Below are 24,765 nucleotides of genomic sequence, written 5' to 3'. Positions count from 1 at the left end.
AGAGAACCTTTACTCCGACTCTTTTTATATTAGAATTTTAAAAATTTGTGTCTTCATTGGATGTAACCTAGGTATTTTCCCCAAAACTTCATTTCCAGATCTTTCAACTGGTTAACAACAGACACTTCTCTTCAACCAAGTGGCCTTCCACAGGTGGTTTCAGCCGCACGAGGGCCATGTGGACACACAGGTAACACACTACCCTGCAGATCTGGTGGGAGACTGCTGGTATGCCAATGGAGCAATCTGCACACGATATAAACACAGCACCTCTTGGTCAGGCAGTGTTTACAAGCTCCCTTTTTTCACAGACACGACACCTTGGCCTCCGGCAAAACGGCTGGTGAGGAATTACGGTTAATGGCCATGCAGGCAGTCACCCACCTGCGGCCAGGCTGGTGGCCGCACCTCGCAGGTGGAGCTCGGTTGTTCCTTCCTCCTCTTCCAAGCCCCGCTAAGGAGCAAAGAGGTGTCTGGCTAAAGCCCCTTGAGGAGGCCTGGAGGTGTGAGGTGACTCGGCGGGACCGGGGACCCGGGACCCACCTCACAGGTGCTCGCGGCACCCGCTGCTTCCCGCCGCCACGGTGCACGCTGGGTAGCGTGCTGTGGTTACCGTTGCTACGCGGGCGGCGCCGCTGGCTGCCCAGCACTCGGCGGGCAACGATGGTGAAGGAAACCATCCGGGTGTACGCGCGGGTGAAGCCGCTGGGCAGGCGGCAGCAGGCGGGGGTAGGACGGGGAGCCAGCTGCTGTGCTGCCGGGGGGTGGAGTGGGGCGGCTGGGGCGAGCCAAAGGGCGTCCCGTGGGCTTGCGTGCGGCGGGGTCGCCTGGAGGCGGGAGGGAGCGGGCTGGGAGCGTGTGTCCCCCCCCGCTGGCCTGTGAGAGCTGAGGGGTTTGTACGTAGTCGGGTGCGGAGCGGAGAACCACGGCCCTGTACAGTTCTCTGAAGCCTTAAGAAGTTTATAAAATCACGAAATGCAAGCGCTTAGACTGTAAATATTGGGGGAGGGGGCGAGGAACTTCTTTCCTGCCCAGTTGTTAGAGAAAAAGGCTCCACAGGAAAAACATTGTGTGCTGGTCACCGGATTTATGGCGTTCAACACCGTTCTGAACATTGCAGGGGAACGTGTAACTCCCGGTATTTAGCTGTCCTTGCAAGGGACATTAAAGATAATGAAAGCGTTCCTCAGAAATCCTGCACTTAGGTCTCTGTTGTCTTGTCATTGTAAAGCAGCTCTGCTCGTTCTGTCGTAGCCTTCCCTAATATATTATTCCAGGTTTTTTGGAAGGGGTTGCAATGGGGGTTGTGCTTTGTGTTTTATAACAGCTCAGATATTAAAGTGGCTTAATAGGCAAATTATGTCAAAAGAGGCTGTTTTTGTTTCCAGTCTTACTGTAGTGTTTACATGGTAACAAACAGGATAGTGTTAGTATGCGCTTGTTTTGTTGTAGAATAGCTGAAGGAGGATCTGCTTGTGTATTAAGGGCTTTTGAAGTAGGCAGAAGTATTCTGGTTTGCTATGTTGTTTTGACATACTGATTAGCTATGGTACACAATGCAACTCTGAAATTTGCGTGAAGTTTTTCTTCAGGCAGTTACAGGTGCTAAGCTTACGTAAGTGCTATACCTAAGGGCTGTGCTGTTCTATTGGTAACATTATTCTGTTAATTTATATCTGTGCTTATTAGATTTATTCAGTTGATGATGATGAGAAATCTCTGTCCAATCTGGAGATTATCGTGCCACGTGATTTAGCAGATGGGTTTGTCAATAATAAACGAGAGACCTACAAGTTCAAGTAAGTAAAAAACCTTATATTTGTATCTTATGCCTTTAATGATGGATATCACTGTGTAGCTATACAGATCTATAAAACCTGGAAAAGCCTGTTCTTAAAATCTAGTTTTTGTATAGATAGGTTTCTTTTTATGCAATGCCATTAGCAAGACGAATACTCCAGCATATTGTGACCTGCACCTGAATGAGTTTGATAGCATTTGATAAAGTTGTGGGGGTTTTGTCTGCCCATTGCAAGTCATTATATGTTTCTAAGTCACATCTCGTCTTCATTTGTCAGTTCTTCCATTTTTACAGTTTGTTTTGAATTTGCATATGAAAATTGAATGCAGGACTGTGTGTTCTCTTGTGATCTAAGGAGTTGGCATAGGCTGGCTAAAGATGTCTTGATGTAAAATGCTGTTTAGAAACTGTGTTTCAGACATAACCAAAACACAGTAAAGAAAACCAGAGATTGGTGAAAGAAACAAAACCATGGTTGTAGAATGTAAACAGTTTTTAGAAACTAAAAATAAGTACCAGCAACATCAATCAAATATTTTTATCTTTTCAACAGAAAACTTGGAGGCAACACTGTAAAATTTTGATGATGAAGAAAGCTACATGTATAACCACCTGTAATGACTAGGTTGAGATTGTCTTTTTCCAAGTTGAATAATCTTTAGTTTTTATAATAGCAAATCAAGTAAATTTGTTGCTGTACGCTATTAAAAAAAGAGAGCCCCAGATAAACATCTGCAGTTCAGACTGATGTCATTTTACATCAGCTAAGGAAATCTGTTCTGCTTGGGAAGAGAGAAGCTGCCCTCTCCAGCTAGATTAATATGCAAAACTAGCTCAGGTTGCAGATGCCCAAGCCAGCTGTAATGAATGCTGATATTTTTTTCTGACTTTATCAGTTATTAAAAAGCCTGTAGAGATTGATTTTGAGAAAAACTATGCATTCTTATTCTTAAGATAATGTAAAAATAATGCTATGGAGCAAGCATTTCTTTCATGCAGTCTGTCTGTCCTGGTCATCTCAAACATTATCATCCTCTGTTCTTACTTTCTTATACAGGAATCAAACACAATTGTTTGAATGGCTTGACTGATTAAGTGTTAGCAGGATAGAATATATGCCTCTCTATTTGGTGTATCACATTTGTCTGTGATGTTGTACACGCTGCATAATCCCTTGCAGTCTATGGTGCCTTTCTATATACCGTGTGAAGTTCTATGTGAGAATACAGTTCCAGATAGGAGGGACAACAAAGCAGGACACAAGCAGTCCAGGAGGTTTCTGGAGTGTATTGATGACAACTTCCTAACATATGGTTAAAGACCTGATGAAGGGAGAAGCTCTGCTGTACCTCATATTTGGAAGATGGAAGAACTGATCAGGGATGTGAAACCTGGAGGTAGTCCTGGCTCCAGTTGCTGTGAAATAATGAAATTCAGGATCCTGAGAGAAGGGAGAAGGCAAAAAGCAGCATCACAACCCTGGACTTAGGAGAGCAGGCTTTGGCCTGTTCTGGGACCTACTTGAAAGAATCCCATGAGACACAGACCTGGAGAGAAGCCCAGGAGACCTAGCTGATTTTCAAGGATTGCCCTCTCCAAGCTCAAGAACAGTCCCTTCTGATGAGCAGAAAATGATGAAAAGGTAGCAGGAGGCCTGCGTGGATGAGCAAGGAGCTCCTGACTAAACTCAAACGTAAAAAAGGCAGTGTACAAGAGGTGGGAGCAGGGTCAGGTGACCCAGGAAGGCTGCCTGAGGAATGGGATCAGGAAAGCCTAGATAAGTGCACAGTGAGGAGTGTTGAAAATGAGCTGTAACTGCTGGGCTCAGAGGGTTGTCATCAGGGGTACAAAGCTGGAGGCCTGTCACTAGTGGTGTAATCAATACTGCAGTCCAATGGTGTTTAGCATTAATGACCTGGGCGCTGGGACAGAGTGAAGCTTCAGCAGGTTCACAGATGACATGAAACTGGGAGGGATGGTTGATGCATCAGACAGCTGTGCTGCCGTTCAGAGGGACCTCAAGAGGCTGGAGAAATGGGCCAGTAGGAATCTCGTGAAGTTCAACAAAGTGAAATGACAAGTCCTGCTCCTGGTGAGGAATAATGAGGACAGGCTCAGGGTGGACTGCAAGCAGGTTTGCAGAAAAGGACCTGGAGTCCTGGTAGACAAAGTATTGAATATGAGTCAGCAATACACCATTTGCAGCAAAGGCGGCCAACAGCCTCTGGGCTGCATTAGGCAAAGTGTTGTCAGCACGTCAAGAGAGTTGATGCTTCCCTTCTAGTCACTACCAGTGAGATCACATCTAGAGTTCTGTGTCCAGGTCTGGGCTCCAGCAAAGTGACCTGGGACTGTTTATCCTGGAGAAGAGAAGGCTCAAGGGGATCTTATCAATGTGTATAAACACCTGATGGAGAATGGAGGAATAAAGAAGATGGAGCCAGATGCTTCTCAGTGGTGCCCAGTGACAGGACAAGAGTTAATGGGCACAAATTGAAATACAGGAAAAACCAGAAAGCTTTTCTACTGTGTGGTGATAAAGTACTGGAACAGGGTGCCCAGGGAGGTTGTGGAGCCTCCATGTGTGGAGATACTCAAAATCTGACTCTACAGACCCCTGTTCTAGCTGATCCTCCTTTGAGCAAGGAGATTGGAGCAGATGGTCCCTTCTAACTTGAAGTATTCTTTGATTCTGTAAGACAACTGCAGATATTTTATATAGGAAGTGACAAAACTTAGATTGAATTAAATATGTCCTTGTGACTTATAGTAACTGTGCAGCAGAATGAAGGAAGTAGTTATGAAAAAATGTGAGCCTGGCTGTACTGGTGGGGTGCTGTATTTGGTTATAGTGTAATCTATTTATCCAGGTTTCAGTGTGGTGCCAGTTACAAACACTGATTCTCTTGATAGATTTAAAATACGGTTTATTTTTTTCTAAGCCACATCACTTTATCAGAGGATTTTATTGTACAGATCTTGTCAAAGCAGCGCTGTGTACAGCCTATTTATGTACAATAGCACAACAGCACGCTGTGGTTAAGACTACAAGGGAAAACATTGTACTAAGTTATGTAAGCCCAATGATGTAAACATTGACTATTACAAACACAAACAAAAATGTATGAATCAAGTAGTGTTTTAAGATTCTGAGCAATTATTATTTGCTTGATATTTTCAGATTTCAGAAAATTTTTGATCAAGAGGCAAAACAAGATGTGGTTTTTGACAGCATTGCCAAACCAGTAGCAGAATGGTACGTTGTTGATCTTGCAAGTAATCGAGGTAACACAGGGTCAAAAATAGCTTTCATTGTATTACTTAGAGGAGAGCTGGCAAGTGTTTGTCTTGGTGTTGTAAAAGTGGATTGATGTTTTAATTTTCTAAATACTGACATGTCTGAACCTAGGAGATATGCAACAATTCCCTCAGAATTTTATGTATGCTAAGGTTCCATTAACAACTCCTAAAATAGCACTGCTACTGTTGCCCCTTTTGTTGCATAGGCATAGAAATCCATGTCTAATTAGATTTTTTCCTGTAGTATAAGCTTACTTCATTGCATTATAAATGTATTCCCTATATAGTTCCATGAAGGGGTAAACCTCATGAAAATCTTATCTCCCTGTTTAGTTCTCATTAAGTTAGGGACACTCACGAATTAATACTTGTGGAGATACTCTCAAATTTTACCTTTGTTATTTTTGTCTTAACGTGTAGGGCAGTGATTTTGGCACTTTTTTTTGTTTTTCTCCTCCATATAATAATCAAACAATGCTCATATTTTAGAGTTTGTAAAGGCAAGCATTTAAGACAGATGTAGAAGCCCTTTTCATTCATTGTGTGGATTGAATGCCACTCTGCACCAGGTGGATTTTCCAATATGCCATTCTCTTAGCTCATCTTATGCCCACATTGCTGGAGTTAGTACTGATTTTAGTGCGGGGAGACAATCCCACACTGGAGGAATTAGAATTTCTGCAAATTGTTTGTTTGTTTATCAAACTTACTGCCCAGAATCCAGACTTGTAATGAGTTGGGAAGTATTACTTTTAAATTTCTCATTTATTGTCTGACCCATCCATTGGTTTAAGCTGTGATTCTGAAAGTTACTCTTCAGCCTATTGCATTGCCACGTGTTTTGCACTGCGGGAAAACAGACATCCTCAGTTGGACACTTAGTCTTTTCAAATTGTTACTTGAAAGTAAAAATATACCTAGCTCTTTACAATTTAATTTTCCTGATTTCCCCCACCCCATTTTCTTCTTAAGAATCCCACATAAAGCAGGAGGGTAATTGATGGTGAAAATGAAGAGCTAGTGAATTTGAAACTTCACTAGAATAAATTAAATATGCTTTAGTTTTTTCTATTATATTCTTCTTTCACCCAAAAGGGATTTCTTTGTTTATCTGGCATTATAACATATAGGTTCAGGTTAACTTGCTTACAGAACTTTAAATATTTCTGAGTTTAATGGTGACTACAGACAAAAGCTTCTGTGTCTTATTTGACTTTGCTTGGAAAGAGAATGGTTGAAACTCTCATTGTTACATGCTATGGATTGAATTATCCTCAACAAAAACTCAGAGTATCAAAGCTAACTAGCAACAGACTGACTGGTTTTGTTTTTTTTTTTCCTTTGGAGTGTTTTGCTAGAATATGGTAAGGTTTTTCAGTTGAATAATTCACCTCTATAGTGCCCTAATAAAAAGGAAGTGGTATTATTTTACTTTGTTTCAGTGTTGGCTGATACAAGATTTTTGTACGTTGATTTGCTGTATTATGTAAAGTTTAGGTTTGATATTTTTTTTAGACATTTTTAAGTACTTAAATGCTATTAAAATCAGTGGGTTTTAGACATACAATTGTCTCCAAATAGCTGAGCCTTGAATGCTAAAACTAATTTATAAAATCATTCTTAACTGTCAAGACTATTTTCACTCTGAGTGTTATAACGTGCTAAAGCTTGTGTTCTAATTGATGTTTTCACTATTACTGATGTTAAAGAATAAATTTGCTTGTGCTTTTGCAGTAAAGTAGGCAATACCTGAAGTATGTTCCTGTTTCTCATCCTCTTCCTTTGTTTTTATCTTTCCTTAGAGAAAAATATGTATTGCAAAATGGCTTCATAGTCATGAGATTTCTTGGATGATGAAGCTCTTAACTGTGCCTGAAATTTATTTCACCCTATAGTTAATGACTCAATTTTCCTTTCCATTGTGGGACAATAGGAATTGCCCTGTTACTCTGAAAGACCGCAGTCTTTCATAGCAAAATGTTCTTTGCTATTTGTTTCTTTCTAAGTCAGTGTTCTCTTGCAGGGAAAAACTGTTGAAAATGCACTCATTTCTATTGTCGGAGTCACTTTACTAAGGGAACAGTTTTTGTCTGTGCATCGCTAGGGAAAAAAAAAGTAGCAGGAAAGTATCAATGAAATAGTTCAGTAACATTTTGAGGCTCTTTGCCATGCATACTCACAGTCATGAGAAAATTCAGCTAGACTTGAATGCTCAGAAAAAAATCTTGGGCATTGTTTAAAGTAACACCAGGAATGCAGTGTTCAGGATTCTAAAATCTTTCTAGTTTGTTCTTGGATGGATGGAAATTGGATGCAACTCTTTTTTTCCCCCTCCTTTTTTAAGTGTGCTTTCTTTGATGTTGGGCCACTACTTTTCTCTCTTTAAATCCAGTTACATTGTCATCTTGCCTGTGGTTTCAGAGGCAGCAGAAATTAGTTCATTTAATTTGCTTCTTCAGGCCAAAGTGCCACCTCTGCAAACCATTATAGGCATGTGATTTGCTTCATTTTTTTTTAATTATTATTTTGTTAATGCTCAAGTCATCTCTTACTTGGTTTCTTTTTATTATTTGTTTGTGCTTTCCTCTTTTCATTTTAAACATATATTCTTGGTTTGTTTTTTGTTTTTTTTTTTGTGCAGAGCCAACTTGATTTTAAAGAAGCAGCACTAATCTTAGTACTCCATCAAAACATAGAGAAATTAAATAACATCCTTCTTGTACAGTTTGCTAACAATTAAGCATTGCTTTAGTCTAACAGAACAGGTTACTCTTACAATGCTTCAAATGTTAGTGTTATGATGATGATGAATGCAATCAGAAATGGAGTGCTTTGGAATAGTTTTGTTTTCAGTTCTAGTATGGCCAATGTTTTGTCTTGATTTATTAAAGAATAACATTGAAAATATTTTCTCTTCAGTTGTATCATGAAAATAAGAAACAGCCCAGCTGTTTATAAACCTAAAGGCAATCACCTATGGTTTTTTTTTTTTGAAAGATCTGATATCCTCCAGCATAATCCTCCCATTGCTGCAGATTTTAGTTTCTTCTCATGTGCTGTGTTTATCTTACAAATTAACATCTGTAATATATAAACTACTTCCCTTTCCTCTTTTCTGATTTTTTTTGCTGCTTATTCTTACAGAAAATGTAGTCAAAATATTTTGTAGAACAGCATCGTTATAATGTTGACTACATTTTGTGATGTCCTTCTTTCCAGTTTTAGAAAATATTTCACCAGTAATTGAAAATGTTTGGAAAACATATTTACATCATTAGATTGCCTTGTAATACAAAGCCACAGGATGTAGACTAAACATCCTAATAGGACATTTCTAGCTTTACTGAATATGCTCATAGAGATCTAGTGACCATCCTTTGCTTTTCTGCTATTTTTTTTTCTTCCTGTCTGTGAATAAGATGACATAATAAAAGTATTTGGACCTGCTGTTTTGTGGTTTGTTTGGTGCTTTTTTTGTGGTTTTTTTTCTCTTTCTCTCACTAACAACTCAGGGGGTTGTGTTTTATAATGTATTCAGAGAAAATAAAATATCTACAAGTTTCTTCAAACTAATGAAATCTCAGTAGTTTGTAAAGCCACGTTAATTTTCTCTCAAATTGTGCTTTCTTTTTGACCATCTAAGATGCAGTAATGCTGAATGTGCTTTACTTTCATCAATTTCAATAGGATTGTGGATTAAAAATCCCTCTGAGATTTGAACCATTAGATAAGAAATTGCTTGAAACATGAAATCTGACTTGGTGTACAAGGTTTTGTAATAAACAAATTACTTATTACAAATAAAAGCTTCCAAATAAATTATGACCTCTGTTTTTGAACATCATAGAGTAAAAGAAATTGAGAGATTTTTTAAAAAACTTTAGATTCTTGTTTCTGAATTTTTTTTATGGTTCTTCATTACTTTTAAAGCTAATTATTAAGGACAGCTAAAAGTTATACCTTTACCTCTTTTACAGCAAAAGGAACATTTTCTTTTTTTATTGTGTTGGAAGCCCTTATCACATACAATACCTTAGTATAAATTTCTCCTAACAAAAAAAACATGGAATTAGTGGGGCTGTTGCTTTGACAGTACTTAATTTGCAGGCTTTGTCATGCTTCAAAATGTGATGCAATTTGTATTTTCCTTGTGATCTAGACCTTTAATTGTGAAAAAAGAAAAATAAAATCCACATATCTGAAATCTTACAATAATTTGATTTTACGTAAGGAAATATATTGCTCTTTTAGCTTTGTCGTGGGTCTTTCAGAACGTCCTTAATTTCAATTCTTGTATGAAGTTATTACGCAAACTTTGGCTTCATGCAAGTGTTTGGCTTTTGGGGAAAAGATCATTGTTGTGCAACTGGAATTCCAGATTATTTTGTTTTAGTTCACTTTAATTTTACTTTCATTTAATTTGAAGTGCAAGGTCTTTTTTTTAGTATTTAGCACTATAATTATACATGTGCAACATGTTAAATGTTTAACATAGTTTTAATAACATTAGTTGTAAGAATACAAACCGTCTTCAGGAAAATTTCACGCTACAACAGCAGGAAATATGTGTGACAGGAGAACAGAAAAGTAAAAGTCAGTCATGATTATTTATTATTTATCATTATTTAATAGCCAGAACCCACCATTGAATTGGTTATTTGTTGGTTTGGATCTCAAAAAAAAAAAAAAAAAAAAAGAATTAAGAGCTATTTTCCAGTCTAAAGAAATTACACCTCAAAAGGAGTGTGTGGAATGCATCCTTTTGAGTGGTCAGATAAAGTAGCTTTTTTTAATGAGGAGACCTGAAACAGGTAGAGGTTCCTTGCCTGAGTCTCTCTGCTTCAGTGAGGAAGTGATCTGAATTAAGTTCCTTTAGAAGATGCACTCAACTTTCATTCTTATTTAGACTCATCTTACCTGGGCATTCCAAAAATCTTGATTATATCTCTATATCTTCCTATACATGTGTCCTATATAGGAAGCTGTTTCTCCACCCTTTTACCCACATTCCCTTCCCCTCTGCTCCTTATTTCTTTTTAGGCTTGTTTAGTGGAATTGCAGCATGTTGCTTCTGTATTTGTGGATATTGTTGGCTGGTACAGCAAGTTGCTATGTGCTCTAATAGGAAGGATTGTTTCCAACGTAGTGAGCTCAATGGAGACTTGCACGGTTTTGGTACTGCGATGTCAATATAAATGTCAACTCACTTAAGTTGTAATGCAAAAGAATTGAATGATTAAAATGTTGTAAGACCCTTGTGATACAAGTGAATTATTTGCTTTTTATAGTTGCACAATGATTCCCCAACCAGGTGAAAATCTCTTTGTATTGTCAGCATGATACAGTATTTGCTACCATGACCAAAGCTGGCCTTTATTTATAGAGACTTGTTAAATCTTCACGATAATATGATTAGAATGAAGAATGCCTAGTAAAACAACTATGCCATAGTAGTGGAGGGTTGGGTATTTTTTTCTGGAATTTTGTTAAAATGTAAGCATCAAGCTGTAAGCATGTGGATTTTCTAGAAGATAGTTCTTGTTTACTAATTAAATGATAGGCTTGTATGAACAATTATCCATTCTGATCTGGATATATTTGTGACACAGTGTGGGAGGTAGTGACTTGGCTCACCTGCAAGCAAACTTGCATCACAGCTGTATTATTGCTAATGTGGGTGATTTAGGCACAAAAGACCTGTAGAATCTATATATAGTAAAAGGACACTTTTTTTTTTATATCACCTTGAAACAAATGTAGCTTAAAATTTCCCTGAAATTGGAGCAATGATGCTAGGAGTTCTTCCTGAAAGTGTATACAATTATGATGCAATAAAAAGTGAAAAGCTTCACTGATATTTCATCTCAAATTACTATTAGTTGCTCACATTTTTTTTGACTTAAATTGCAATTTAGAATTATTTAGGAAGGCTGCTTATTATAGGATAGAGTATGATAGCTTTCATTCAGAGTATCTTTGTGTCACTTATCTTTTGCAGTACTCATGCTAGAATTCTAAATGTATTTAGAGATTTTAATTAAGAAGTTGTAGTACATGATTTTTTGTGTGTGTGGTTTTTTAGGAAAGTCCTTTGAAATTTCTAAGGAAACTTGCTTCCACTAAGCTCTCAAAAACACAGTTACATGCACATTTGGAAATTGGTGGTGTTTTTGAAAGATGAGGCATTACCAAATTAGATTTGGTCTGTAAATCTAGCAAAGGCATAAAGAAAAAATGTCATACTGAGATGCTTTATTTTAATTAGAAGAAACTTTACTCTGAGCTCCATGTGATAAAAATACCTAAATACTGAGTCTCTGTAAAGAAAAATCCTCCCTGAAAAATTCTTTTCCAGATCCTGCAAATGAAGTTCTTCCTTATCTTAAGTATCATGTCTCAGGGCTGGTTTTGCCAAGATTGTGTTGAATTTTATTTTTTAAATAAATTAACTATGAGTTCAGGCTTTCTGAGTGTGGTGGGTTGACCCTGACTGAGGGCCAGGTGCCCACCAGAGCTGCTCTATCACTTCCCTCCTTTCTCTAATCAGGGGAGAAAAGATATAACTAAAAAAAACTTATGGGTCGAGATAAGGACAGGGAGAGGTCATTCTCTAATTATCATCACGAGCAAAACAGACTGAACTTAGAAAGGGAATTCATCTTATTTATTACTAAGCAAAACAGAGTAGAGGAATGAGAAATAAAACCAAATCTTAAAACACCTCCCCCCACCCCTCCCATCTTCATGGGCTCAACTTCACTCCTGGCTTCAACCTCCGCCCCCCCTCGGTGGCACAGGGGGACGGGGAGTGGGGGTTACGGTCAGTTCCTCACACGGTGTTTCTGCTGCTTCTTCATCCTCAGGGGGAGGACTCCTCTCATCGTTCCCCTGCTCCAGCATGGAGTCCCTCTCACAGGAGACAGTCCTTCACGAACTGCTCCAGCGTGGGTCTCCTGCACGGGGTGCAGACCTTCAGGAGCAAACTGCTCCAGCGTGGGTCTCTCCCACGGGCTACAGTCCTTCAGGAGCAAACTGCTCCAGTGTGGGTCCCCCACGGGGTCACAAGTCCTGTCAGCAAACCTGCTCTGACGTGGGCTCCTCTCTCCACAGATCCACAGGTCCTGCCAGGAGCTTGCTCCAGCGCGGGCTTCCCACGGGGTCACAGCCTCCTTCAGGTGCCTCCACCTGCTCTGGCGTGGGGTCTTCCAAGGGCTGCAGGTGGAATCTCTACACCCCCTCACCCTTCCTCCATGGGCTGCAGGGGGACAGCCTGCTTCACCATGGTCTTCACCACGGGCTGCAGGGGAATCTTGCTCCGGCGCCTAGAGCATCTCCTGCCCCTCCTTCTGCACTGACCTTGGTGTCTGCAGAGTTTCTTACATCTTCTCACTCCTCTCTCTAGCTGCAAAAGCTCTCTCTAGCTGTTTTTCTCTTTCTTAAATATGTTATCACAGAGGCGCTGATTGGCTTGGCCTTGGCCAGCGGCGGGTCCGTCTTGGAGCCGGCTGGCATTGGCTCTGTCAGACACAGGGGAAGCTTCTAGCAGCTTCTCACAGAAGCCACCCCTGTAGCCCCCCCCCCCCCCCCCAAAACCTTGCCACGCAAAACCAACACACTGAGATAGAAAGAAGGAAAATGAGGACATTAGTGAAGTATTTCAGATCAGCAAGAACTGAGATGAGAGGGCTGACAATATCCCAAGATTAAAGATATTGTATTTTCTGCTTTTTTTAATTAGTCTAGTATTTTAATAGTTACTGAATATGTGTTCCAACCACGTGCCTTTATGTTACCAGTCATTTAAAATGAAGATGTCAGAACTCAGATTAAAATAATAATAGGAAGTTGAAATAAACTAACGAAATCAAAGTAATTATTTTTTCAAGCTGAAATTTGTTTCTTGTTCCCAGGATTTTCTCTTATCTACATATAAACACTCACAGAATTTAGTCTTTACTTAATAAGGCCTTTTTTGTTTAAACATTTAGACATGTTTTATTTGTTCACATTATAAACTTAGTAAAAACTTTTCACTTTGAACTTTTTCATTTTAAAGCAAAACAATAATAAAAATTATAGATGGCTTAAATACATCTACTTAATCTCTTTAATCCTTCTGAAGACCAAGAAGTATGTCTTGCAATAGGAATTAAGTGTCAGAGCAAGCAAATATTTTTGCTTAGACTTCATAATCATCTTTGCTGTGATGGCTTTTGGTGTTCTGAATAGGCTTCATTTACCAGTTGCTGAGATGAGAATTCTGCATTTGTTTATAATACCTGCCAATGTCAAAAGCTTGAAAATAAGATTATCACTATGTCTTTCTCTTTTTCGCAATGAAGTTTAGAGTAACACAAAAGGAATCGGAGTACTCTGACTTCCCTAGGATGACTGTCATATTGGTGGTTATAAAACTGATACCTCAAACCCAATCTGAAATAGAGGAGTTTTTAAGCAGTCTGTAGCATGTTTTCAGGAACTGATAAGGACTATTTACTTTTTCCTTCTGCTGCTGCTGATTCTGTGAATTATGCCTGCTGCTAACAAATTAGAATAATTAGGTCAGAAGGGATTTCTAGGTCATCTGGAGCAAAGCAGATCTAGCTTCAAGGTTAGACCAGGTTTCTCAGGCCCTTGTCCAGTAGAGCTTTGAAAATATTCCATCTAGGCACCTGGTCCAGGGCTTAACTACTCTCACTGTGAAGAGTGAACCCACTTGGATTTTCCCATCTAGCAACTTGACCGCTGCCTCTTGTCCCACCACTGTAAGCCTCTGAGAAGATTTTGTACGATCCACTTTTGTACAGAAGATTTCTTTAACGATCTACTGCATAATGAAAAGTGGTAATTAAGTACATGTATAGCCTTTTCTTCTCCAGGTTGAGAGAAAACAGCTCTCTTGGCTTCCCCTTGTGTCTGATGTGCTCCAGCCTGAACTAACTTGACTCTGTCAGGATCAATCCAGTTTCTTTATAGCATCCTTCTGCTGAGGAGTCCAAAACTGGATGCAGAACTCAGGGGGGAGAGTTTGGGTTTTTTGGGTTTGGTTTGTTTTTGGTTTTTTTTCAAATTTTGATGGTAGCTGTTCTGTTTGATACAGCAAAATCAGTCTGGCAGCAGAGGAAGCAGAGTTCTTCATTATACTTAGGCACAAGCCTGCCCGAAGTCTCGTTAACGTTGAGCCCAGAAACAAATGAAAACTTCTGTGTCCATAAGCTTTAAATAGAACAAATGATCTTCACTGGAAATTAAAACAAAATGTAGTCAGAAAAAACAGCCACAATAAAACAACCTCAGCCTTCTTTCAACCTCTGCCTGCTGTCGCTAGGCTTTATACCACTATTTATATTGTCTCAGATATTCAAGGACAAAGTACTGAATTATATTTTTAAACTGTAGTAACTAGCCATAAATTGTCTAGCTCTCACTTGAGGAATTTTTCACTTGAGGAATGTTAAGCAGTTGTAAACATAACGTATCTATCAATTTAAGTGAAATTGCTTGCATGAGTTAGACTTCTGTATCACACCCTTTATTTAGGAATTAGACATCTTTCAGGCATGAGGCAAGTCAGTTGGGTGACTGAAAATGCCACTGTGCATGTTTTTAAATTGTCACTAATTATGAGTAATTTAGAAAGTGCAAGTTAACTGATAACTGAGTAAGAAAATTTGAAGGAAAAAAAAAAGGCATGTGTCCTCACTCTCCTTTAACTACATTAGTTTATGAGTCCATACTCGAAAGAATTGTGCTATGCCTGACAATTAATACAAAGTTGTATTGACAGTTTTTGCTTAACAAGATTGTAAGGGAAGAGGCACAGTCTTTATAACGTTACAAAAAAAAAAAAAAAAATCCACTGAAGCCCTGAGCCTAGTCTTGTTTTCCCCCAATTATATTAGTGAGTCTAATAAAAGATGCTACCTCTCTCTAAATACCTGTTTTTTCTTATAATTTTGGACACTTATAGGTGCAGCTACAGTGTTACAGTATTTCTTTATTCTTTCTCAGTGTTACTGGCTAGGTTCTTACATGCAATGATCATTTCTTATCAATTTTTTTTCTCTGGATTTTGAGGATTTTTTTTTTTTATGACTGTCTTAACACTGATAAGGGAAATTTTAAGATATTGAACACTTGCTATTTTAATCAATGATTGATTTATTGTTTTTACGTTTCTCAAAGTCCAAAGGGCAGAAGAGAAAGCATGTTATAGTTAATTTTTCATAAATCTAAAACTTATTTTCTTGAGCAAGTACCATTATATAAGATTTTGTATAACAGTATGTGGGTTATGAGACAGTTTTAAGATTGTGCTGAAAGTGGATCAATTAAGGAACGGTTAGTTAGGCTTGCTGCTTTTTTTTATTATACCTCCTCTCCAAAACAAGAGGGGTATTAAAATTAAGAATATTCCAAGTTAATTGGAAAAAATAATTTGTAGAATATACGTTGGGAGTTCATAAAGTATTAGAAGCACTTTTGATACATGAAGATACAGTACAGGAGAGACATCGAGCTGTTGGAGCGAGTCCAGAGGAGGGCCACGAAGCTGATGGAGCACCTCTCCTATGAGGACAGGCTGAGAGAGTTGGGATTGTCCAGCCTGGAGAAGATCTAATTGCGGCTTCCAGTACCTGAAGGGACCTACAGGAAAGACGGTGAGGGACTGTTTATCAGGGAGTGTAGTGACAGGACAAGGGGTAATGGGTTTAAGCTGAAGGAGGGTCCATTTAGATGAGATGTTATAAAGAAATTCTTTACTGTGAGAGTGGTGAGGCACTGGAACAGGTTGCCCAGAGAGGTTGTGGATGCCCCCTCCCTGGAAGTGTTCAAAGTCAGGCTGGATGGGGCTTTGGGCAACGTGGTCTAGTGGAGGGTGTTCCTGCCCGCAGCAGGGGGATTGGAACTAGATGATCTTTAAGGTCCCTTTCAACCCAAACCATTCTATGATTCTATAAGATACATTTAATTACTGCAGTGTGCTTAAACATTTACACCAGCAAAACATCTGCATCAAATTGTCCCACGCTTTGGATGCCACCTAAAACTCAGTGAGATTATTGGAAAGGTGTTTATTGACTTCAATAAGCTTTGGATCATGGTCTTACTTAATGATCTTTACTTTGTAGGCAGAGAAGTATTCCTCAGTGTGTTTTCTAAATCTTTGCTGGTTATTTCAATATTATGGTTACAAAAATACAGAAAGTATTGTAAATTCTGTCTCAAAGATTGTCATTGTGGGAGATTTCTTGGTAGTCTGTGTCAGAGCTTGGAGGTGAAACTTGAAAATTTTTTGGTTTGTTGTATTGCATCATGCTAAATTATGTTGCTACCCTAATATATGGTTAGGTTTATATAGCAGTGTGATCAAATTAATCTCCTTAGTTGTGTGCACAAACTCTGTCTCACTTGGAAAAGGTGTGCTTTCAATTGTATGTAATATAGAGGACATATTGAATACTCTGTGTTTAAAAAATATTGCTGATTTAGCTTGTAAGGTCAAGAACAAGCTGTTGTGTCTAAAAACCAGCAATATTTTTTCAGTGCTTAACCAGAAAAGAAGCATTTGATTCCTTGAGTAAAATGTAAGAACAGATCTAGCCTTTTTCTATGTTAAAATCATCTTGAAGTGGGCTTATAACTATACCGCAGAATAAAAGGATAAAGATGATTTAGAACTATAATAAAACAATGCTTACTCATAGATTAGGAGTTGTTTGCCTGCAATTAATGTTATTATTTCATTAAAATTGATATTAGCTGTTGTTACCATTTTCTTGTTGGTTTATGAATATTTCCTTTTTCTTTTTTTCTCTGTCTTATTGTGACTTCCACCAAGGGAAGCCTTTGTTGTATGATTTTAGTTATATTTCATGATATCAACTTTACTAAACAGAGCTGCTTATTACCTAAATACTTGTTCATGAATTCAGAATATTTAACAGGTAATCATGATGTTTCCTCACCAATATTTTGCTTTAAATCACTGCTTTACAGTGATTAAAAACAGCAAGACTAAAATTTATTGTCCAACACAACTTTATGTACAGCATACATATATAACTATATTGTCACATAGACGTACGTGTTTCAATTTCAAATTACTATATCCAGCAAACATTACTATCTTTTCATTGTATACAGTTCTGTCACATGTGAGTCTTCATATGGTTTCACCAGATGTATTTTCACTGAAACACAAAAATAGGTATACAACTAAAAAATATATATTTACCAAGTACTGATAAAATTATTAATTATGCTACAAAATCTGGGAAATACTAATATTCTGGCATCATGAGTTCAATCTAAAATGTTAAGATTCAATTTGTTTAGTTCTTGTGATCCATTTGAATTTGCAGAGTGTGACTTTTTTGGGCCTTTCGTGGTAGTCATGTAACAGATTTACACATTAATAACAAGATATGAAGGCAGCACATTATATTAAATGAGGTTGAAATATGATTGTTTGCAGAACTACTATATGTCTGTGTTTCCCCGGAAATGTCATCTTTTTTCTGGAAATCTTGTCTTCACTGAATTTGAGGTCTTGGGCAAGTTTTTTGGGGACTTGTTTACATGTAGAAATTCAGGCCAATGACACTTGTCTGTATTCAATGGATTTTGTTGTTCTTGGGTACAAAGTCCAACATGGCGGACTTACTGCTCATGTACATGACAACTTAGGTTTTTCCTTTACACGTTTAAGTTGGCTCATATTTTCCAGATAGGAACGTGGCATACCTGGTTGGAAAGCAGTAGAAGCAAAGCTGAAACAACAAATTATTTATTAGAAACTGGCTTTTTATATCTATTTTTCTGTATTTGATTGGTTTAAAGCTAACCCTAAATATTTTTGTAGGTACAATTGATATGCATTTTACTATGTAAAGATTGCTTTATGAGGCTTGTGATGAATAGCACTTCTTTTTATAAAAGCTAAGTCTATCACAAAGTGTTACAAATGTATGCCTGCATGTTTTAGCATGTAAGGAAAATGAAGTCTCCGAATTTCTGAACACAGTGAAACAAATGTACAAAATTCGACAAGTTTTAGTAATTGTATTTTAAAAACTTGTTTTTCTCTGTAATAGGCTTTATAGTTCTTGGTATTATTAAAAAAAGAAAGCCCTCCAAGGACTCTGACAATCATAACAGGAGTAACTTTGCTAAAATATACTGGAGACAGATTTCTCCAGCAACATTTTAGCTAATCTGTCTGGAAGTAGTCCATGAACTTCTGAACAGGGAGCTATACAACATTGCATAAATTCATGAAAGATCTTTTCAGCAAAGCCTCTCCTTGGATTATGTGTCTTTGATGTGTGTTGTTTGAAGTAGTAAAGAGATAATTTATTCAACAAAGTGTCTCCTTAACCATGCCAAAACTCAGCTTCATGGGAGAAAAAAACCTGCAAAGTTCTGGATATTCTGATAGCACTGAGGTGGCGTGACTGAAAATAGCCTTTCAGTGTATGATTTTTATGTATGTGTATTTTGAATTCTTCACAACACTACTGTCAATAACCATCTCAACCTGTGTGCTTTCAAATACTAAGTTTAAAAACGGTTTGGGATTTTTGTTCGGAGAATCTGAAGAGCAAAGATGCAGACTTTGCCTGGGTGAAGTGACATCTTGCAAAGCAGATTTTACAGAATAGGCAGAAAAGAGCTGCTGATACTCTACCGCGTTTTCCAGTAGAGATTCAGTTCCACTACTGCTAGGGGCAGCTTTAATTTGTGGATGGGAATCTTCAAGAACCCTTTTGGTGGATTCTGTTTAGAAAATATACTCTCTTCTTGTCATCTCATAGTTGGTGTTGCCAACTTTTTTAGGTACCTGTTGCAATTACATTTTGTGATGAAAGGGAGAATGTGCGTATTTTCTGTGCATCTGAGACCCCCTTCACTTTGTCAAGGGTAATTCTGCAGTGTAGTTTGCTTAAATAACATTTTATGGGTGGCTAAAGGGTTATGAAGCTTTCTATGTTTTTATTTTCCTAAAGGGATTGTGCATCTTAGGTTGAAAATAGTAAGTACGTATGCTAAACTTCCTGAGTATTTAGTAAATATATATTGGTTTAATTGATTTATTGAATGATTAGGTACTGGTCCACCTACATATATTGTTACCATTTCGGTGTAAACCTCCTTGGGACAATGAACTAAAATTAGATTGATAAAGTTTAGTTCTTTTTTTACTTGAAGTCTCTTAGAAGTGGAAAAAGAGCAAAGATACCTTTAGCAGGTATTTTCTATAATAGTAGTTTCTCCACAAGCCTCATTCTAAAACATCCTGTATTTCCATTGATAGCAAGAGAAGTTCCTTAAAAGAAGTGTGAATTACTAACATCAGGTATGGATTTTATATGACTTAATCCCTGTAGACTTTCACATACAGACCTACAAAACTGACATTGACTAATATTCAGAATACTCTTACCCAGATTGGTGGTTACACATCTTTAAAATCTTCAGTTTTGAAACTTGTTCTTTCATAAACATAGCTGTGTACATATGAACTAAACAGAAATAAAGCTTGTAAGTTTAATTCTTTATGAACAAGCTGATACAGTAGAGACTTTTTAGTGTGTCCTCCCATCTACTCTTTTCAGGAGGTAAGATCAGAATCTTCAGCTTGCTTGCAAGCCAAAGGAGCTCCATCAGTCCTGCTTGAACTCCTAGTCCCTTGTCTTTTGTAAAGCTGGTTTTCTTCTTAGACTTAGAAGGGGAATTTATTCTCCATCCTGTATTCATGGGGTTGTGCTTCACTCTTAGAAGGATTTGCCAGCAGTTTCACTGATAGTATTGGTAGTCATCTTTCCTTACAGGCTTCCTTAGCACTTCAAGCAGGTTTTTCTTAAATTGGCTTGGTGGTTAGTTTTAATATACTCTGAATGAAAGAAATGAGTTCTGTGAATATGGACACGATGCAACTATATATATTATTATACACGTATAAAAAAAGAAGGTTGACTTTCATCTTGGATTTTAAAGTGGATCTTAACTGTAGAATTATAACAATCACTTTCATAGTGCATCTATGCAGTGCAATTTATATTACCTATAATTGGATTGTGAAACTCCAAGACTAGCCTCTAGTCATTTGTAGTTTAGGGACTTTCTGATTGCTCTGTGTGTAGTAGCCCTGAGATCATTTTGGTTTTGGTTTTTTTTAATGAATTAGTCCAGTCTCTACTGGAGCCTGTGTGAACTTTTAGCATCCAAAACATCCCATTGCAAAGAGTTTCACAATCCAATCTCACATTGGATTGTGAGAATACATTATTAACATTGATAATGTTCGCGTTTTCTGAACTTTTAATGTTTTCTGGAAAACTGTTCAGACCTGGGCTGATGCGCTGCACTAAATATAAGAAATAGATTAGTCAAAGAATACAAAGAAGACTGGAAGACTCACTGACTTTTGTAGCTGTTTTGACAGTGTATGGTATGTGACATTTTACCCTGTGTTTACGTGTGTGGTGATCCTTGATCAACAGCTTTTGGGGAAGTACAGGGGCCTCAAGTTAATATTTTGCAACCACACCTTTACTGCTTTTTTCAGACACATTGCAAAACACAGCTTTCTGCAGGAGCCATGTCGCAGTAATTGAAAATATACACATTTAACAACTTTAAAGAAGAGAAGGAGTAAGAAAACTTAACAACCCAAAATGCTAGATCTAGAAGAGCCAGAGAGCAGAGATGTAAAAAAGAGAAGAGCAACTGTATTGGGTCAGACCACAGTTCCATCTAGCCCAATATGTTCTCTCTCACAGGGATTAACAGTCAATGATCAGGGGGGAAAAAAAACAAACAACCCAAAAAAACCCCCAAAACAACAAAAAAACCCAACAGTGGAAGCATGTAGACCTACTTCTCCCAAGTATTCTGTTAGCCTCTAGTCATTTGTAGTTTAGGGACTTTCTGATTGCTCTGTGTGTAGTAGCCCTGAGATCATTTTGGTTTTGGTTTTTTTTAATGAATTAGTCCAGTCTCTACTGGAGCCTGTGTGAACTTTTAGCATCCAAAACATCCCATTGCAAAGACTTTCACAGCTTAACAACATTTTGCATGAAGAATCACTTCCCCTTGCTTGTTTTGAACCTGCCATCTCTGAGTTTCTTTTGATACTCCCTATCTTCTGACAACTCATTACTGTCTTCAGCATTCAGATACTGTGACAGTGGGCACTAGAAATTCCTAAGATAGATGAATGAGGTGTTTTATAATAATAATAGTTTTGATTTTTAACATCTGGAATCTAAAATCTATATATACTCTGTCTTTAGGCATTTTGGTCTTTGGGAGCAGATGTTCACTGTAGTTCCTTTCAACATGTTTCTGTTTTTGTCTCTGACATCCTACTGTAATGGATTAAAATAAGCAATTTGGCAACTACTCAGGCCTTTAAATAAACTTTAATAAGTCAGAGAACCATTGCATCTCTTGTGGCGCCAGACCAGCAGCTATCTATACATGGTTCTTTTCCTCTTATGCAAGGATTGTTTGCCCCCATTTTATTTTTTTAAATCTTAGCTTGCTTACACTTTTCAATAAACAAAATGCACAATAATTTCACATTCCTTTTTCTTTAGCAAAATTAGTAGGTCCTTAAGCATACTAAATCAAATCTAAAGTAGATTTTGCTTCTGATAAGTTGTATCAAGAAAATAATACTTTCTTCATTACTTTATTTGTTTTCAAATACTCCCTTCATATATTTCATCAGGAGATGCCAGAATTGTGGTAGAACAATTTTGAGATGGATGAATCCAGGAAACATTTTGTAATTGACCGCTGCTGAAAGGAAAGACAAAAGCTTGACAGCCTGATTTGATGTCTTTATCATATATTCTGTCAACTATAGACATTCTCATGAGTTCTGGTTTGATTTGCAATCTGAATATTACAGTCAGTAAGTGATTTCATCACTATTTAATTTGTGATTCTAATAGTTTTTGATAATTTTATTCAGTTTTTGTTTGCTTTTACAGACAAGTGAAAATTCAAAATAATTATGTGCTCCATCATTTTTACCTCATTGTTTATAGCTGCTCAGTGTAAAGTTTAAAATCTTAGAGCACTTAAAATATTTTTCAAGTTCAGGGCAGTTCATAATAATTAACAAGAAATGGAATTAGAAATGTGGAAATAGATTTTTAGTATTTCTTGTCTTTTGAGAGAGAGCTGTACAAGGGAAATGCATGATAGTCAGCGGTAAGTATAGATACAAATTTTAAACATTGGATACCTGAAATTTTACTTTTAGTATCAAGGGAAAATGAAATGTTGTGTTTATATTTCAGACATCAGCCCGTCAAAGGGATCTCAGTTGAGAAAAATATGATTCTGTCATCATAAATAGTGAATGAAATTTTTGCTATATATTAATAAGAAAAAAATTTGCTATATTTACATGTAAAAATATTTCCTTCAAATTGTGCTGACTTATCAGTAGTGGAATCTAGATCACCATAACTTAGGGGACTGGTTTTTGTTTGTTGCGTTAAGACCACTCTCTGTTAGAACAAAATCAGGACCAACAATCTTGAAATATATTGAGCCACAACTTGAAAATTCTGTTTCATCAGCGATGGATGCTGAGCTGTATGTCAGCTGCAGCCAGTGTCCCACATTTTCTCCACGGTGTGCAGCTATGCCACTGTCATTAAGCCTATCTACTGTTTGGTGGAAATCAAGTGGAAGTTAACAGTGAGAGTGTGGTGAATGAGAGAAAGATATTTGAACTGGACTCTTGTTAGGCACTTCTGCAGTACAAGTAAGAGATGTGAAAAGACGATTAAGTCTGAATGTCACTTCAAGCTATGCAACTGCATATCTGCTATTGCTGTTCCACAGAAGCTTCTTGTACAGACACAGTTCTAACAGAAAAGTTTGCTTTTACTAGTGTGGGTTTGTGTGCATCCACAGTAAATGAAGATTTTACTACACTGATACACCTGAGTACAGGTTCTCCTGTACACCATTATCCAAGCTAGGAGTAGTTTGATAGTTTAGTATAGTAGTAATCTCCGAATAAAAAAAGACCCCTAGTATAGCTCTATCCTTACATGAGTTTCTAACCATGATATAGTCATATCATGATATAGATATATGGTTGCAATTAATGAAGCCATATGTGAAATATTTCTAGATTCCTTAGCTGTAATGTACTAATGGTCACAATTCCTGACATGGACAGTCTTTTAAGAGACTATCGTCCTTGTAAAAAATCATCAACCAAAGAAAGAAATATACAAAGGTAGTGTGAATAGTACTAAATATGATCAACTAATGATGATATTAAATAATAGGGTAAGCCAAGACATCAAAGTCCTTCAGTTCTAGATAGTTTAAATTCCATTGAATCTAGAATACATATCTTGAAGGATATTCTGTATTACTGAAGAGAGATGCTATGTAATTAAGAATTACTGTTAATTATATTTTGGTTCTATACAAAGTTGATAATGGAAAATACGTTATGCCTTATATATTAATTATCTCCCTGTTTTTTTCTATTCTATAGTGTTTTGGCAGGATATAATGGTACTATCTTTGCATATGGTCAGACAGGTAGTGGCAAAACTTTTACCATCACGGGAGGAGCAGAACGTTACAGTGATCGAGGCATCATTCCCAGGACTCTATCTTACATTTTTGGTCAATTGCAGAAGGTATGGAACATTGTTTTCTGTTTATTTTTAATGTCTGGTTTACAAATACCTAACTACATTGCAAAAGGGTGTCTTTATAATAGTGTTAGAGGAAGCCCTAAAATTAATGCTGAAGAAAATAGCTAATTTGACATGATACCCTATGCAAGAATACATTGCTAATAGTTTTGGTTACCTGGTTTGTTGCAGTAGACAGAAAATAATGGACATCATTGTAGGGTATTTTGTTGTTTTAAAAACCATGCCATTTTTAGTTGGTGCAACATACATCCAAATCATGTAATTGGTTTTCCTGGTCTTAACACTTATATTAGCATCACTCTCGTTTTGTATTGTATGCGTTGCTTCACGTATCTTGTACAAAAATTGCTCTGAGTCCTGTCTAAACCAACAATGAAGAAAGTAATGTTCCATCTTCTATACATAAGTTTTATGTAATTTCTTTGTGCTTCGTTGATGCTCAAAGAAAAAAATCAACCCATAAAATAGTATAATGAATATTAAGCACTTTTAAATATGCAGCTATTTATTTTACCTAATACCTTTATTTTACCTAATGTTACTTATGAGCTAGAATATATTATAGAACGATAATGATAAATACATCTAGTTATGATGAAAATCTCTTTTCAAAGTCAGTAATGCAAATCCTTTAAGTATTTGAAAGAAAATAGATATCCATATTCATTTTCCTTCTCTACTGTTTTCCTTTTAATTCCAATTATGCACTTGTATGGAACGTTTTTATGTGTATATGGTACTGTACTCCCATGCCCCTGTGGAAGACATTTGTTGTGGCAAGTGAACAGGTTGATCTTGCAATTGCCTGCAACATACGGTATCAACATACCAACGTTCTTTTCTAGTGCTAATTATGTAATAAAAACAAAATAGGATGAAAAATAACTAGTTTATTTGCCACCTTCTCAGCAAATACTTTCTGCAAAAATAAAAATATTTTTGGTTTCATTTTCAGAC

At 37.2% G+C, this 24,765-nt stretch overlaps 1 protein-coding gene across 4 annotated transcripts in view; it reads left to right on the top strand.

Annotated features, from left to right (window-relative positions):
• Positions 1 to 626: 626 nt before the first annotated feature.
• The window catches only part of KIF6 (kinesin family member 6), a 175,527-nt gene continuing 151,388 nt past the window's right edge, over positions 627 to 24,765 (top strand). For 3 of the 4 annotated variants that reach the window (XM_075749021.1, XM_075749020.1, XM_075749024.1), the window contains exons 1-4: positions 627 to 729; positions 1,690 to 1,799; positions 4,983 to 5,057; positions 23,640 to 23,787. In XM_075749021.1, coding sequence (XP_075605136.1) covers positions 664 to 729; positions 1,690 to 1,799; positions 4,983 to 5,057; positions 23,640 to 23,787 — 399 coding nt within the window. In that variant the 5' untranslated portion in view covers positions 627 to 663. Of the gene's footprint in view, positions 730 to 1,689; positions 1,800 to 4,982; positions 5,058 to 23,639; positions 23,788 to 24,765 lie in introns of those variants that run through there. The other variant, XM_075749022.1, reaches the window with a different exon arrangement.

The sequence above is a fragment of the Balearica regulorum genome, chromosome 3 (genome assembly GCF_011004875.1).
Source record: "Balearica regulorum gibbericeps isolate bBalReg1 chromosome 3, bBalReg1.pri, whole genome shotgun sequence".
In the NCBI taxonomy this organism is placed as follows: domain Eukaryota; kingdom Metazoa; phylum Chordata; class Aves; order Gruiformes; family Gruidae; genus Balearica; species Balearica regulorum.
The sequence above is the reverse complement of the archived record's forward strand: the minus strand, read 5'-3'. Positions and strand labels throughout refer to the sequence as shown.